The following is a 16,072-nucleotide window of genomic DNA, read 5'->3' as shown; positions in this document are numbered from 1 at the left end:
GGAGGAAACAAGAATAATATATAGTTATATTTGTACTACTACTACAACTATGGAAACATTTCTGTGTATTTGAACAAGGCCTCAATGGTAACGTGGTCAAATATAAAGTTTGTTATGATGGCATATAGCACAGCAGTAAAGTGTTTGAATTATTTTAGATTTTCAGTAACACTGGTATTGTTCATTATAACATATACATGTTTAATATTTTAATAAATTAAATGTATGTGCTTATAATATTTGCCAAATGCACGTATTAAATAAAACAATGCAGTTCTTTAGGGTAAGACATTTTTCAAAAAAATGATTGTAGGTTCCTTCAACAGAATGTGATTCTCACCCTCCCCACCCCACCCCTTGTGCATCTGGATCACCAGGGGTGATTTCAAAGAATACTGCTGCCCAGGCTGTATCCCAAGAGATGAGTTTTCAGCTGGTCTTGGATAGGGCCCAGACATTGGTTGGTTTGTTTGTTTTTAAGTTCTCTAGGTAATTATATTGTGTAGCTTGGATTGATAACAACTAAAACAATTATAATACACAACTGAAATTTTATTATTAAATTCCCTGAATTTAATATACATTACTTTAATATACGTTAAAATATACATCTTTAGCATACATAAGACTTTCAAGATTAAGAATGCTATTTGGGTGGAGACTGGTCTGATTTAAGGAATCATGAGTATAAAGTATCTTTATGCTATTAGAATGACAAAGATTTAAAAATAATGATAAAACACAGTGTTGGTGAGAAAAATGAGCGCTGCCTACATTGTTTATAGAAATATAAATTGAATATATATTGATCAACTTCGCTGGAGGCAGTCTGACAATGTGTATCCAGAGCTTTAAAAATATGTAAATGCTTTGTCCCTGGAATTCCACTTTTAAGAATTTTTCCTTAGAAAATAATTGAGCATATTGGCAAAGATGAGTTAATAAGAATGTTTATCATAGTGTTGCTTGAAATAGTAAAAGATTGTAAACAATCAAAATATCCACAACAATGGATTGAATACATTATGGTATATCCATACGTGATACTAGTAAAATGGATCTATAGTTAACATGAAAGGATATTCACAATATATTGATAAATGAAAAAAAGTTGCAAAACAATATGATTCCATTTTTGTTAAAAATATATGTTACATGTATATATATGTCTGCATATGTATATACATATAGGTGGGAAAAGCCCAGAAAACTATACACTAAAATATTAATAGTTATCTACATAGGTACTTTTTATTTTCTGTTTTGTATTCTCATGCATATTCTATTTGGGTTTTTTTTTTTCCACTAAAAGAAAGTACTGGTATTATAAATATAGAACAAAAACTTTTTTTTTAATGTAAAAATATATTTTGAAAAATGAAGCATTGTTACTTTTATCTACCCAATTGAATGGACTACACCACAGCTTCCCCCATTTTCACCTTGTCTGGATGTGAAAAACAAAATATTTGATAGTTAGAAACAGGTATTGCTTAAAGTACTAAGGTTCTTCAATATATTCATGTTCAAAGTAGGTCAAGAAGTATGAAGTCAAACTAGTTTCATTAACATGTCAAATCATCTCTAATTACAGTTTATCTGGTTAGAATCTACGAAGAGGACATGTAACATATTAATTGAAATGTATCTTGATGTATTTTTATAGAGTTGTCTCCCTTAACATCCATAATTAATAAGTGGGTTTTTTTCCCTTTATTTTAGGCGGTTCAGGACCATCATCCTCCATAGCCATAGCTGGCACCAACCACCCTGCCATCACAAAGACAACATCTGTTCTTCAAGACGGCGTCATAGTCACCACCGCAGCTGGAAACCCACTGCAGAGTCAGCTGCCCATTGGGAGTGATTTTCCTTTTGTTGGCCAGGAGCACGCACTTCATTTTCCATCCAACAGCACTTCAAACAACCATCTTCCACACCCCTTGAACCCCAGCCTCCTCAGTTCTCTACCTATCTCTTTGCCAGTGAATCAACAGCATCTCCTAAACCAGAATCTATTAAGTATCCTCCAGCCTTCAGCAGGAGAAGGCAAGTCTGAGATCAACCTCCACCCTTTAGGTTTTCTCAACCCGAATGTAAACGCTGCTTTAGCTTTTCTCTCCAGTGACATGGATGGGCAGGTATTGCAGCCTGTTCACTTTCAACTCTTAGCAGCCCTGCTTCAGAACCAAGCCCACGCAGCTGCCATGCTTCCCCTGCCATCTTTCAATCTGACCATCTCAGATCTTTTGCAACAGCAAAATACCCCTTTACCCTCATTAACACAGATGACAGCCCCACCAGACCATTTGCCAAGCAATCAGTCAGAGAACAGCCGAGCTGAGACCCTTTTAACCAGGCCCCTGGGGAACCCTTTACCAAGCTTTGCAGGCAGTGACACTACTTTTAACCCCCTGTTCCTCCCAGCTGTCACTGGGGCCTCGGGATTAATGGCCTTGAATCCCCAGCTGTTGGGAGGTGTCCTGAACTCGGCATCGGCCAACACCGCTAATCATCCAGAGGTTTCCATAGCAACTTCTTCCCAGGCAACCACTACCACAACCACTACATCATCAGCAGTGGCAGCACTGACTGTCTCAACACTTGGTGGGACAGCAGTGGTGTCAATGGCAGAAACATTGCTGAATATATCTAATAATGCTGGGAATACACCTGATCCAGCTAAACTGAACAGTAACTCTGTGGTGCCACAGCTACTTAACCCTCTACTGGGGACAGGTCTGCTTGGTAAGTTAAATTTTTTCACAAATTTTTACAAAAGAAACGTTTTTCTAATTCTATTTTCTCCTTTTTAAAAAAAACTCCATTTTGTCACACTATTTTTAAAAATGTTTTTGTTATGTCACAGCTTGCTTAAGGAACTAAATATAATAACACCCACACACAACCATAGTTATACAAACATGAAAATGACTTCTTCCTTCTCCCCTATTCTAGCAATACTAAATATCATTTTAATCTGCTTTCTCTTCTAATTCTGATGCCACCTAAACCTAACCTACCCATCATTCTCTTAAGCCAAGTAGAGTCTTATTTTTCAAATAATTAAAGCACAGGTGCACCTTAAAAATAACATTTATTTGAATTTTAGTTGGTGTGGCATCACAGGGTTAGTATGAGCAGCTGCACTGTGGATGAAAACGGTTTGAGGAAGTGTTTTTCCATGTGATCCCTAAATAAACAAAACTAAATGCTTATCCAGCAAAATAAGAAACAAGGCATAATAACATTCAAAGTTAAAGTTTGCCCAAGTTCAAGGAAACAGAAGGCCCCAAGAGCTACTGCTAGGTTTTCTCAAACAGTATTATTCTTTAGAACTTTGTGGCTTAAAAACAAAATCCTTTATGTAGATTATCTTATCTCAAAAAATATAGAAAATAATGTCAAGTATATTCAACTGTTTGATGCGAGTAATTGTAATATAAAGTATAGAGATGATGTCCATAAAATCTGGAAACATAGGCAAATATACATGATATTGTCAAGGGTATCTTCAGTATCTTAAAAAAAATATGTTTCCAGATTTCATGGACACCTTTACAAAAAAGTTTAATTAGTTCTATTTGGCAGTCAAATCAATGTAGTTAAGTAACCTACAAAGCATTACAGATTTACAGATTTCAAGCTATAGGGCAATTTCTATGATGTTATCCTCAAAATAATTTCAGTGTAATTTCAAAATAAGTTAATTTTGAATTTTGAATATAAATGTAGTTATTAACTAATCCTATCTGATTATATAATATCTATTTTTAATGACTGTGACAGTGAATCCTTTTGCATTATTAGCTTTCTTTACAATTTTAGTTTTAGGTAACCAAAATTCAAAATACATATTTTGTATAAAAAAATACATATTAAAACAAAACAAAAACAAAATAGGTATTTCTAGACCAAATCTGATTTTATTTGATGGTATTTATTGATGACTGTGGCTTGAGAACTAAATTTTGTAAACAGGCCTGATCAGACCCACTTGTTTTAACTATCTTGTCAAATACTTATGCTTGCTAAAGCAGTTAGGACTAATTTTAACTTTTAATTGTAGTTGCTGTAACAAAAATGGTTTCAAGGAATTCTATAACACTGAAAATCAATATATAAGGATTGGCTAGTGGATAGACAAAAGACTTAACTCGTCTCTCCATGATACAAAATCAAAACACTAATTATGAAAGATGAAATTAAATAATAAAACTACTCTTTCCTTACCACTTAGTAAGACTTTGAGGAGAAAAAGAAAAAAGAATTACCATGTTAAGTCTAGTTTTTAGTTTTTGTTTTAGGAATCCTCAACAAAGATAGGCATAGGACCTCCAAAGAATCACATTGACTTATATTTTATGTTTTTCAAACTATAGGTGACATGTCCTCAATAAACAGTACTTTGAATAACCATCAACTGACTCATCTACAGTCGCTGTTAAACAACAATCAGATGTTTCCTCCAAATCAGCAACAGCAGCAGCTTCTTCAGGGGTACCAGAATCTCCAGGCTTTTCAAGGACAGTCCACAATTCCTTGCCCAGCTAACAATAACCCCATGGCTTGTCTGTTTCAGAACTTTCAGGTACTCTCCTTCCCTGGATTACTTTAGTAGAAAACAATATTTATTACTTGTTTTACTTAGTTGGGGGGGAAGAGACGAAAGAAGGTGGTTATGTACCTTTTCACCTTTACTTACTATTATTTCTCAATAATGAATATTGTTAAACATTCCAGTTTTTTGTGTGAAACATTTTATTTTGTCTGAAACATCTCACTGGTCCTTTTGGAGCTGTTAGTAAAAACTGATCATGTTACCCTGTTAAGGCCTTTTGTGGTTTCCCATTGCTCCCCTGATTAAAATCCACATCCTTAACATGCTTACCCAGCCCCAGCTCTCACCACTCTCTCCCTGGCTTCAGCCACATGGTCTTCTTTTAGTTCTACAAACTGAATAAATTCGTGGTAGATTAAGGAGCTGGATGGAAAGAGTAACACTAAATAAATACATGAAGAAAATATAGAAGATTTTGAAATAATCTTGGGATAGAGAAGGCTCTTTCAGCAAGACACAAAACCAAGAAGTCAAAAAGAAAAGAGGTAACAGAGTTGAATACATAAAACTTTAAAATCTGTATGACCAAAAGTATTCTAAACAAAGCTGAAGACAGGTGGCAACCTGGCAGAAAATACTTGCATAATAATAGCAAATAATTGCCATTCATAATATTTTTAAAGCCCCTACAAATTAGGAAGAAAAAAGATAATTGATTAGAAAAATGAGCAATAGAAATGAACAGACAATTCAGAGGAAATTAAATAATAATTAGTAATAAACATGAAAAGAATAATCAGAGTTATATAAATTACAACATTACTATGTTCATCAGATTGATGATATCCCTTGCTGACAGAGGCATGGGAAAATGGATTCTTTCAGATATATTTTTGATCTGATTGTATGCTGATATAGTCCTTTTGGAGGGTAATTTGATAGTTCAGCATTTTAAAAAAAGAAATATATATATATATACATATACATATATACACACACCTTCTTTGACCCAGAAGTTCAACTTTTATGTATCTATTTTAGAGAAATCTTCAAATGTGAACAAAAGGGCACGGTCTAGAACGTTCATTACAACTTGATTTGTGGCGTCAAAAATTAGAAACCACTTAAGCAACCATCAGGAGGGAAATAGTAAAATATGTTATGCTATATCCATCTATCTAGTAGTTTACAAGATTAGGTAGATTTATATAATCTGATATAGAAGATCCACAAGATTACAGAGCTCCAATACTGTAGTATTATAGAACAATACTAAAATACAATACCATTTATGTGAAAGAAAGAAATAAGGCAGGAAGAAAGGAAGGAATGGAAGAAAGAAGGGAAACTAGATATACACCTACACACCTTAAGGTATTAAAAACAAGTCTGCAAGGATGCACTCGAACACTGATTACTTCTGAGAAAGAAATGGCATCAGAGTGGCATGCAAAAGTACAGATTTGGGTGGGGAAGTGATGAAAGCTTTTCTCTTTTTTGACAATGAGAAAATGTTCATATATGTCTTATATAATAAAAGAATTTAGAAGGAAAGAGGATGTGCTCAACCATGTCATTGAGTAAATAGGTAGATAAAGCCTGAAGGGACTCCATTAGATTTAGCAGTTAGAGCATCACCAGTGACTTGGTGGAATGCAGTTTTGGTGGAGTTGTGGGAGCAGGAACCAGACTGCAATGAATGTAAGGATGAAAAAAGAAAGAGTATGGATTACTCTTTCAAAAACTTAACTATGAAGAACATACGAGAAACAAGGTAGTGCCCCAAGGCGGGCATAGGTTGAATGCAAACTTTTAAAATATGGAAGCCACGCACATATTGAACGCTAAAGGAAAGAGACAAAAAAAAAGTGGAAGAGATTGAACATAAAGAAGAGAAGGGGTAACAGATAAGGCAAGATCTCTGAGGAGAGGCTTGGGATCCAGAGCATGAATGGAGGGCAACTCTCGGAGAGTAGAAGGGGCTCCTCTTACACTGGGAAGCAGGACAGGATCAGGGACACATATATTGCAGCGAAGTGTGTGCTGCCAGAAGGCAGGGAATAGCAGAGTATAAGAATTATGAGAATTCTTAACCTGTGAACTTCATTATCTCTAAGTAAGGTCATTTACTAAGAATAGTGTGGGATATAGTATAGCAGCTGGCTTGAGGAAGTGGATAAATATCTGAATAGTTGTGAGAGGGAGTGATACCTAACCAGAGAATCATAGGATTGATGGGAACATAAGCCCCCAGCTGTGGTTGGAAGCCATAAGTTCCTGTGGATAGATACTCAGCATCCTCACTGTACATATAGATATATAAGGTAGGGAGTTAAATTGATCCAAGATTGGGATTTTATCTGATAGGTGTAGACAATGGGAGAATGGCATGAGAGTAGTTATGTGCTGATAGATCCCAGGTTCTGGTTTAGTAGGAAAGGATATAAAGACAGGAAGGGAGTGATCACTGTGGGGGAAAAAATCCAAAGTATCAACGGTCTATAGCAGCAATTCTTAGCTGAGGTTGGTGAAATTAGAATAACCTGTGGACTTTTTCAAATTGCACTCATCATTCCTGTCCTGAGTATTGATATTCTTCCCTGGCGGGCATTCCCTCCCTTCACTTCTTCCCAATTAAGCATCACCTCTGTAGTGAGCCATTGTCACTGTTGGCAGCATGGGGGTGTCCCTCAGGCAGTGACCTGGTAAGGTTCAAGAGTAGGCATTACTACCGTATTTAAAGACTTCAAAAATTTAGTGTCATATCAGAACTAGTTTATTGTTAAGAAAGGGATATATGTTTTTTGTTTTGTTTTATCTTATATTGTATTGCACTTACATCAGTAGAAATATCAGTGAGTTAGAAATCATTTTTAAATCTGCTTTCCTTTTTAATTTGAGCAGTGCTGGTGACAGACTTGTTTCTCTCTTTGAATTCCAAGTTGCAAAACCTGTAATGACACTAAAAACATGGAGTCATCACCTGGAAACATTTTGTATCCAACCACCTCAACTTTAATTTTCCTAGAGAGTGTTTAGTAATGATGATTTTTTTTAAAAAAATCTGTTACATGTTTCAATCAAAGAAACAGTACCCAAATATAATCAAGACATAAGCCTTTCTATACAGAGTGACTTTTAATTTCATTTTTGAGTCTTGTTCTTTCTTTATATTGCCTTCCTTGTTATATTTGTTTGTCTTCTGGTAAATCTTATAATTATGGTCTTTCTCTTTAAGGACTTGAATATTGTTTTCTCTCTCTCTCACTGCTTCCTGTCTATTTCTTTAAGGTGAGAATGCAGGAAGATGCAGCTCTCCTAAACAAAAGAATAAGCACTCAGCCGGGGCTCACAGCACTTCCCGAAAATCCAAACACTACACTTCCACCTTTCCAAGATACATCTTGTGAGTTGCAATCGCGGATTGACCCATCTCTTGGTCAACAGGTGAAGGATGGCCTCGTTGTGGGTGGCCAAGGTGATGCTTCCATAGATGCTATTTACAAAGCAGTTGTTGATGCAGCCAGCAAAGGAATGCAGGTTGTCATCACCACTGCAGTCAACAGTACAACTCAGATCAGCCCCATTCCAGCTCTGAGTGCCATGAGTGCCTTCACTGCTTCAATTGGTGACCCGTTAAGTCTCCCCAGTGCTGTCAGTGCGGTCATTCATGGACGAAACATGGGCAGTGTTGATCATGATGGTAGGCTGAGAAGTGTAAGAGGGGTTCGGCTGCCCAGCAATCTGGACCATGGGAAAAACTCAAACGAAGGAGATGGGTTTGAATATTTCAAGTCGGCAAGTTGCCACACATCTAAAAAACAGTGGGATGGGGAGCAAAGCCCTGGAGGGGAGCGAAACAGGTGGAAGTGTGAGGAATTTTTAGATCATCCAGGCCATATCCACAATAGTCCTTGTCACGAAAGACCCAACAATGTCTCTACACTGCCATTTCTGCCTGGGGAACAGCACCCAATACTGTTACCACCAAGAAACTGTCAAGGGGATAAAATTCTGGAGGAAAATTTCAGGTATAATAACTACAAAAGAACTATGATGAGTTTTAAGGAGAGACTAGAGAACACTGTGGAAAGATGTACACACATCAATGGGAACAGACCTCGACAGAGTCGGGGCTTTGGAGAGCTGCTGAGCACCACAAAGCAAGACCTGGTCCTAGAGGAGCAATCTCCAAGCTCCTCAAATAGTTTGGAAAGTTCTCTGGTCAAAGACTACATCCATTACAATGGAGACTTTAATGCCAAAAGCATTAACGGGTGTGTACCTAGCCCTTCAGACGCTAAAAGCATTAGTAGTGAAGATGACCTAAGGAATCCAGACTCCCCTTCTTCAAATGAATTGATACATTATAGGCCAAGGACGTTCAACGTTGGCGACTTGGTCTGGGGCCAAATCAAAGGACTGACTTCCTGGCCTGGAAAATTAGTAAGAGAAGACGACGTTCACAGTTCTTGTCAACAAAGCCCCGAGGAAGGGAAGGTATACCAATCTTTATCCATTGTCAAATACTAACCTTTGTTCAGATATCAATTATTATTTTTTGTTATCATCACTTTGGATTCTTCATGACTCATTGAGGTCTCACAAACTTCTGGAGCATAAAATGAAGAGGGGATGGTTGTAGTCACCAAAATGTCGTATCGTCAAGGGGTGAGTTGTGAAGCATTTGTAGATCCCACTAGGGCTCAGGGTGGCTCTAACCCAGGAACTAGATTTCCAGAATTTTGTTAACTTTGCCTTCCTTCCTTGCATGTACCTAATTCTTCATTCATACACAGAGAATGAAGGCAACTGGCAATGATGGGAGAAAAAAAAAATATGGTGGTTGTTGGAAACCAGCAGTGTGGCAGAGGTAGGGGTCCTCCCAGGCAGCAGGAAGTGCCAGGGGACTGCATCTCTCCCATATGCTGACATGTGACACATAGAGCTGGCGAGAGGGTAAAATTGGGGTGGAGTTGCAGCCATTTCTGGAAGCAGCAGGTAACATCTGAGTTCAGAATGGAGTCTCCTTTCAGGAAACGTTCTGGGTCTTTATAATATATGGAAATGTTTAACCCCGTAGTCTGGTTCTACTTAACACAATCTGATCACATAAATTAAATGAAAACTTCTCCATGAAACTACCATTCAATTTAGAAGAAATTAGTAGGGGTCTTCTGAGCTTCTTTTTCCCCCTCACAATTGGTAGAATTGACTCACTAGGCAAGAAATATGCAGAACGTTTAAAGTAGATAGAAAAAATTTATATCCGAGCAGGAGGAGATAATAATGTACATTTAGAAAAAATTTATATCCGAGCAGGAGGAGATAATAATGTACATTCCCCACATATGATGAAGAAACATGTAATTTTTCATCTCCTTAGGAAATAAAAATTCCTCTTACAGGTATATATTATTCTCTTAAAGAGTATATTGTATAAAGCTCTTTCAACTCTGCTCAAACCTCCACTGGCATTTAGGTTTCATGGCAAAGGAAACCAAAAGCATTCTTGCCAGCACAGTAAAAGGATTGTCTTTCTCCAAATGACCGGGAGGTCCTTAAACCCATTGCTTATAATGCCTAATATATACTTGTCAGGATACACTCTGGGCATAATGTTTCTACCTTTGATAAGAAAATGAATTCCATACTCCTATTCACAAAACATTTTATTCTCTAATCTCTCTGAGACCAGACAATCATTCTTTAGGTTGATAAACCTAAATATTTTTGACAGTTTATTCAAAATATAATTAGAAACAGCAAAACTGGGCTTTTATGATATAAACGGAACTGCTACACATACAAGATGTAGACATTAAACTGTTTTATAATCTCTGTGCAGATGAAACCAAGTCTTTTTTGTGTGCCATTTTACCAAAAAAGCTTAACTAAGGAAAAGATTATGGCCTCCCTTTCCTGGAAACATTCTTCCTGTCCTAAATGACTTGTCTAAATATCTTTTTATGTCCTCAGGAGAATAAAGGCATGTACTTTCAACACATTTCACATTAAACAGTGGTCCTAATCTTCTGCTTAGTCTGTGTTAGCAAACTCCTGAGATCTGAGTTCCTCACTGATGTTTAAGGAGATGCACTTAAAAAAAAAAATCATTATCTAAGAGTCCAAGAAACATTTATTTTACTTTATTTAAATACTCAACTGATTTTCAGTCACTATAAAATAAAAGTGTTTCAAAAATCCAGATTCTTCTTTATTATAGACAATAGGTGAATTCCTAATAGAGAGCATAAAATTGTTTCTGTAAATTCAAATATCCCCCCTCCCATTGTCTGACATTGTAATTTTGCATTCTCAAAACTTTGATATCAAAATCTTGATATCAAGATACACTAAAAATACTTCTGGTAAATCAGAAAAAGTAATTGAAAGCAAACATTTAGAGGTGAAAAACTGAAAATTTATAATAAAATATTAATGATAACACATGAAATATTTATCTGTCATTAAAAAGCAAGGTATAACAGCCTTAAAAGCTCTAGGGCACTTAACATTTTAAAAACCTCTGGTCTTTTCAGGACCTACCTCACTTTTGCACATAAAAAAACAAAGTGCTATTTCACAGACCCTTTTTTTCCCCCTATAGCTCACCAAACAAAGGAAGGGCTTCCTCATACCTTATTTCATGATGCCCAGCTAGCCAAACCCTGTTCTCAGTTTATAATACCAGGAAAGGTGAAATTTCAAACACAGATCTCTCTGACTTCAAGCCAAATGTCCTCTGCCTGATGTCCTGGTGATCCTGGTCCACATAGAAAAGATTAAACTATGGTTAATATCTGTGTAAGACAAAGCATGATCTATTTGAAAAGATCTCCTATAAAACATGTTTTACAGTAAAATTGGTTTAAAGTTGTGAACCAATTATGATGTAAATTTTATTTACATAGAACTCCTTAGTCCTCACAATATTGGATAAAGTCTTCCGCGTTTATAACTAAACTTCTGCTTTTAGAAAGCTAAGCAGTGTATTAGGTTTCCTTCCATATACTGCCTGACATTTTAATAAAGTCAAGAGGGGAAGACAGAGACTGACTTCATAAACTATTTGTTTATTATAGTAAAATCTTATTAATTCCGTCTTGCTGATGTGGAATGTGGGACCATTTCCCCCAGTATGTGTCTCTGTAGTATCTCCAAAGAAAAGGTTTGCTAAACGGTTTTCTTACACATGATTATTTAAAACCTTCTTAGCCTCTCAGGTTTTCGTACTAGTATTTCTGTGTCCACCCAAGTATGTAACTTAATCCAAGATCCTGTCAGATCCCACCAGATAAAATCTGTGTTAACTCAAGTTTTAGAATAGATTTATTATCTTACCTCCTCCCATCCCTCACATCTCACAAACCTATCATTTGTTTTCTGTTACAATCTTTGTTCTCAGCAAGTCACTTCAAATCCTTTTTGGAAGCAGGCAAAGTAGAAAAAAATAATAATAATTAATGAACACGATTGCAGGTTACTAGTTCAGAGCAAGCCAGGCACCTCTCATGTTTTCAGGTTGCATGAGTGGTCTCTGGACTGAGAGGTCAGGGCTGTGATTGGAGCAGGCACTGAGATCTCCAAGTTGTCCATAACCTGATACTTTAGCCAACTGTTTGTCATGATAGTAAATGACTTGGTCAGCTTATGATTTTAGAAAGACATTTTTAATCTTCCGTGGGGTGTTAAATGTAGCAGAATTACTAATAATGCATTAGAAATGTCCTGCAATTTCTGAGATTCCTTTCTAGGAGGTATGATTTCTAAATATCAAATACTGTGTGAACACAGTCCTTGGAGAACTAGAGAGAAAGCCAGGTGTGGCAAAAAGAGGCCTGGGCTTCGGGCATTCTTGTGTGAGCTTAAACGCACCTCTGCCAGTTCCCTAGATGGTCCTGAATGGGTATATTAATCTCCAGAGCTGAAATCTCCTCACTGCTCAAGTGGGAATATTAATCCCTACTCAGAATGATGTTTAAGAATTAAATGCATTACCATAAATAGATGGTACACAAAAGAGGCTCAGTAAAAATTAGCCTCCTCCTCTCTGTTGTCTATATTAAACAACCTTATGTATATGTGCTGCCAAAGCAAGCACTGTATTAAACAACCTTAGGAATTTGGATTCTACCATTATGGAATTTTGGTCATTTGACCTTCATTATTGTTTACCTATGCATTATCTGTGTAAAAAGGACTTACTAACCAGGTTGGGGGTGAAAGGATAATAATAACATATTTAATGAATGAAATAGTTTATAACTATTTTTTATGAACCTCAGGACGTTGCATACAAATTGGCATATCTGATTATAAATTCCTATTAGCTGTTCATTTTAAGCAGGAGTTCTACTTGGAAGCATTTTAAAGCACTTAGTTTGTTGAGTGAACTTGAAAGTCCCCCTCTCCTCAATGTTTCTAAACTCTATAAACTCAGACTTTCTTCCTCTACCTTCCTACCCCCCAAAACACTCAACAATATTAATTAGTAGAGATTTTTAACAGTCTGTGAAAAGCTGCGCTGAATCACCCCTATATATAATACTGTCCCAATATTGAAACTATGTGACAGCACCGAAGGATGTTATGTGCCTTATATAACACCATTCAGGAAGTGGTGTATCTCCTTACTAATTCATTTTTTCCTTTGACTATCAGTTTGTAACAAAGTACAATCTAGAAGATATTTATACTTTGTCTAAAGAAGTGGTACAAGCTTCTCTCTGCACCATGAACCCTTTATAGTTTCAGATTTAGTGGCCAAGAATAAGACCTCAGTGCTGAGTCATGGCTGGAGAAATGTACTGCCAGATCTTGGCACCGTGTTAAGGAATTCTTGGAAAGGAAAGTGGCTTCCACTGGCGTTATACCTATACACTATGATGTACAAACATTTTAAGCCTGTGCAACTATGGGGGGTAATGGTTATCTTTATGTATTTATTTCAATAACTATTTTAAAACAGGAAAAAGTGCTCTTTTTTTCCTAAGATATATTTTGTAATTATCATCCGCCATCTTTGATCTTACATTAACTAGCCTAAAAGGATTGACTACCAGTAATCAAAAAAAATAAAATTCTTATTTTTTTCTGAGTAGATTATTTTTACTCTTTTTGCACACTGTCCCATTGGTCTTCATATTTCATTGTTCTTACATTCGATGTGTGTTCTGACTCAAGCCAAATTTAGGAAAGAATTTATTTCTGTACTGGCACCAAAATGTTTCCTTTCAGTGAAATGTTTGTTGTTGTTGGACAGGTAGAGACATCTCCTGATTACCCAGAAAAGTTCTACATGTTGGTTCAACATCACCTGGTTAAATGAAGACGTTTTTAAAAGCAATGGGTAGGGTGCTCATTCTCTAGACTCACACTTTGACTTTTTTCCATATGGTTATATTTGACAGGTAGAGATTAAAGTAGCTCTCTGAATGGTAGTTCAAAACAGAAAGAACTCATCATTATTAAAACTCATGCCGAATTTTTTTTTGAGACAATCACTTTCTGTACGTCAGTTCAGTATCACATGCACTCACGTTTTGATGGTATGGAGCAAAACCAGAGATAGCTTACAGTGGCATTCTGGGGGTGTGTAACTTAAGAAATTGAGCCTGGGAACTAAATTTGGGAGGTATACCCTCCTGTGAGGTTTAAACACTGTTACTTTGAAGAACATTCTTTCTGGGTTTGATTATCAGTGTTAACTATTTATATTCTTTGGTACTATCATTCTCTGTTGAAAGTGTTCTTTGTGTATTCCCTTTGCCTTATATATTTTCTTAACCACTTCTGGAAATGAATTATTTTCTCTATACCCAATCAATATCCACAATATTTGGGCTGCATTTTGGTTGGTGGGGTGGCTGGGGCAATCAGTGCTCTGTAGCAACAGAATCTTTTTGAAAAAGGAGCAAAATAGTTTTTGAAAAGGAATAAGCAAGATAAAATCCAGGCAAACAAAGTCAGTGCCTGATCAGAATTTGAAAGGTAATAAAAATGAAAAACTAGGTAACACCAAAAATATGAATATTAGGGAAAAGACTAAACTGAGTACAAAGCTTAGGTAAACTTTAGTAAATTGTGGAATACCATGAACTTTTTTTTTTTTTTCTGAGAAAGATTAAAGAGGAAAAGGAGGACTGTCTCCATTCATAGATAACTGAGACCAAGCACAGAGTTCTTGAGCTTGTCAATACGGTTGTCATATGGTTAGTAGCAAATGAAACCTCAGGTATGAGGCAAATACATGCTTCTGTTATATGGACTTTTAAACAGTGTATCCTTAGAAGTACAAGTTTATTCAAAACATTTAATTCTATATGTCTTATGGATCTATATGAAATGTATTGTCATATTTAGAATAGATTTACTCTAGTCCTAGTGTATAGTTCTCTAGTACTTAAAAACGCTGCTATCTGAACTGAAGAGGAAAGGAAGCCAAGAAAAAGCCTCAGATAGTGCCACTGACTAAAACTGTAATAATGTGGATTTGCTTAGTCCCTTTGAAAAAAATTGTGATTCACTTTATGGATTTTTCCTAACGTACTATTGTAGGAAAATTAGATTCATCCTTTCTGTCACAGGTGAGTCAACTTTTTACCCCAAATTATTTGTTTATCATTAATACCCATGCTTGCAGAACTGTTGAAATATTGCACTTAAGTTAGCAAGACACTTTCAGCTTGAAGATTAAAATAGTTACTATTAAACTAGTTACTATTTAATAAATATTTGATAACAACAAACCTAATAAATGCCTCCTATTTGCTTATTGCTTCAGAACTGCATTTCCCAGACTTCAGCTCAAGTCACATGTTACCTGTACTATTAGTTAAAATTTTTCTTTAAATTCATTTACTCATTTATTTATTCATTCAACAAATATTTTTGGCACGTATTATGTAGGCACTATTCAAGCCACTTTAAAAATAACTTCTAGTCTTATTCTAAGATATATGTGAAATCATAGGTATAATGTTTTCATATTTTTCTAATATAAATTTATATGGGTATATAACTATTAAAAATGATTAAAGGTCTGTCCATGTTCCACCTAAAACAATTTCACATGCCACCAGTGGCACTTTGGTTGGTGATTATAAAGCACCTTCCTATTTATAATCTTTTTAGATCCTCTCCATAAAGATGCACACAATTATTTCCATTTGGAGCTCAGGGAAGTGGCATTCCTAAGGGCACAAGTCACAAGCAGTTAAACCAGGCCCCAACCCTGGTCTCCTAACTCTAAGCTTAGTACTCTTTGCATGATACCATTCCCCCAAAAACAGGAGCTGATGACACTGTAGAAATGGGATGGGAAGTGAAGAATGAAAAGGGGCGATTGAGGTCAGCTGTTCTATCTCTGTTATGAAATCTGTGACGTGGCTCTGCTCTATCCTTTGACCTTGTGTGACAGCTTTGCCTCAGCACTAAGTACCAGCAAAGTAATCACCAAGAGATTTAATCCTGTTATCAGGGATTAAAACCTGTGGGGGAATTTTGACA

The 16,072-nt window shown here is 36.1% G+C and overlaps 1 protein-coding gene across 11 annotated transcripts in view; it reads left to right on the top strand.

Moving 5' to 3' along the window:
• The window catches only part of MBD5 (methyl-CpG binding domain protein 5), a 410,838-nt gene that overhangs the window by 378,817 nt on the left and 15,949 nt on the right, over positions 1-16,072 (top strand). For 10 of the 11 annotated variants that reach the window (XM_068545149.1, XM_068545154.1, XM_068545152.1 and 7 more), the window contains 3 exons: positions 1,723-2,748; positions 4,383-4,591; positions 7,853-9,061. In XM_068545149.1, coding sequence (XP_068401250.1) covers positions 1,723-2,748; positions 4,383-4,591; positions 7,853-9,061 — 2,444 coding nt within the window. The remainder of the gene's footprint in view (positions 1-1,722; positions 2,749-4,382; positions 4,592-7,852; positions 9,062-16,072) is intronic. The other variant, XM_068545157.1, reaches the window with a different exon arrangement.

This window comes from Eschrichtius robustus, chromosome 5 (genome assembly GCF_028021215.1).
Source record: "Eschrichtius robustus isolate mEscRob2 chromosome 5, mEscRob2.pri, whole genome shotgun sequence".
Classification (NCBI taxonomy): domain Eukaryota; kingdom Metazoa; phylum Chordata; class Mammalia; order Artiodactyla; family Eschrichtiidae; genus Eschrichtius; species Eschrichtius robustus.
This window is presented reverse-complemented; position numbering and strand designations above follow the sequence as displayed.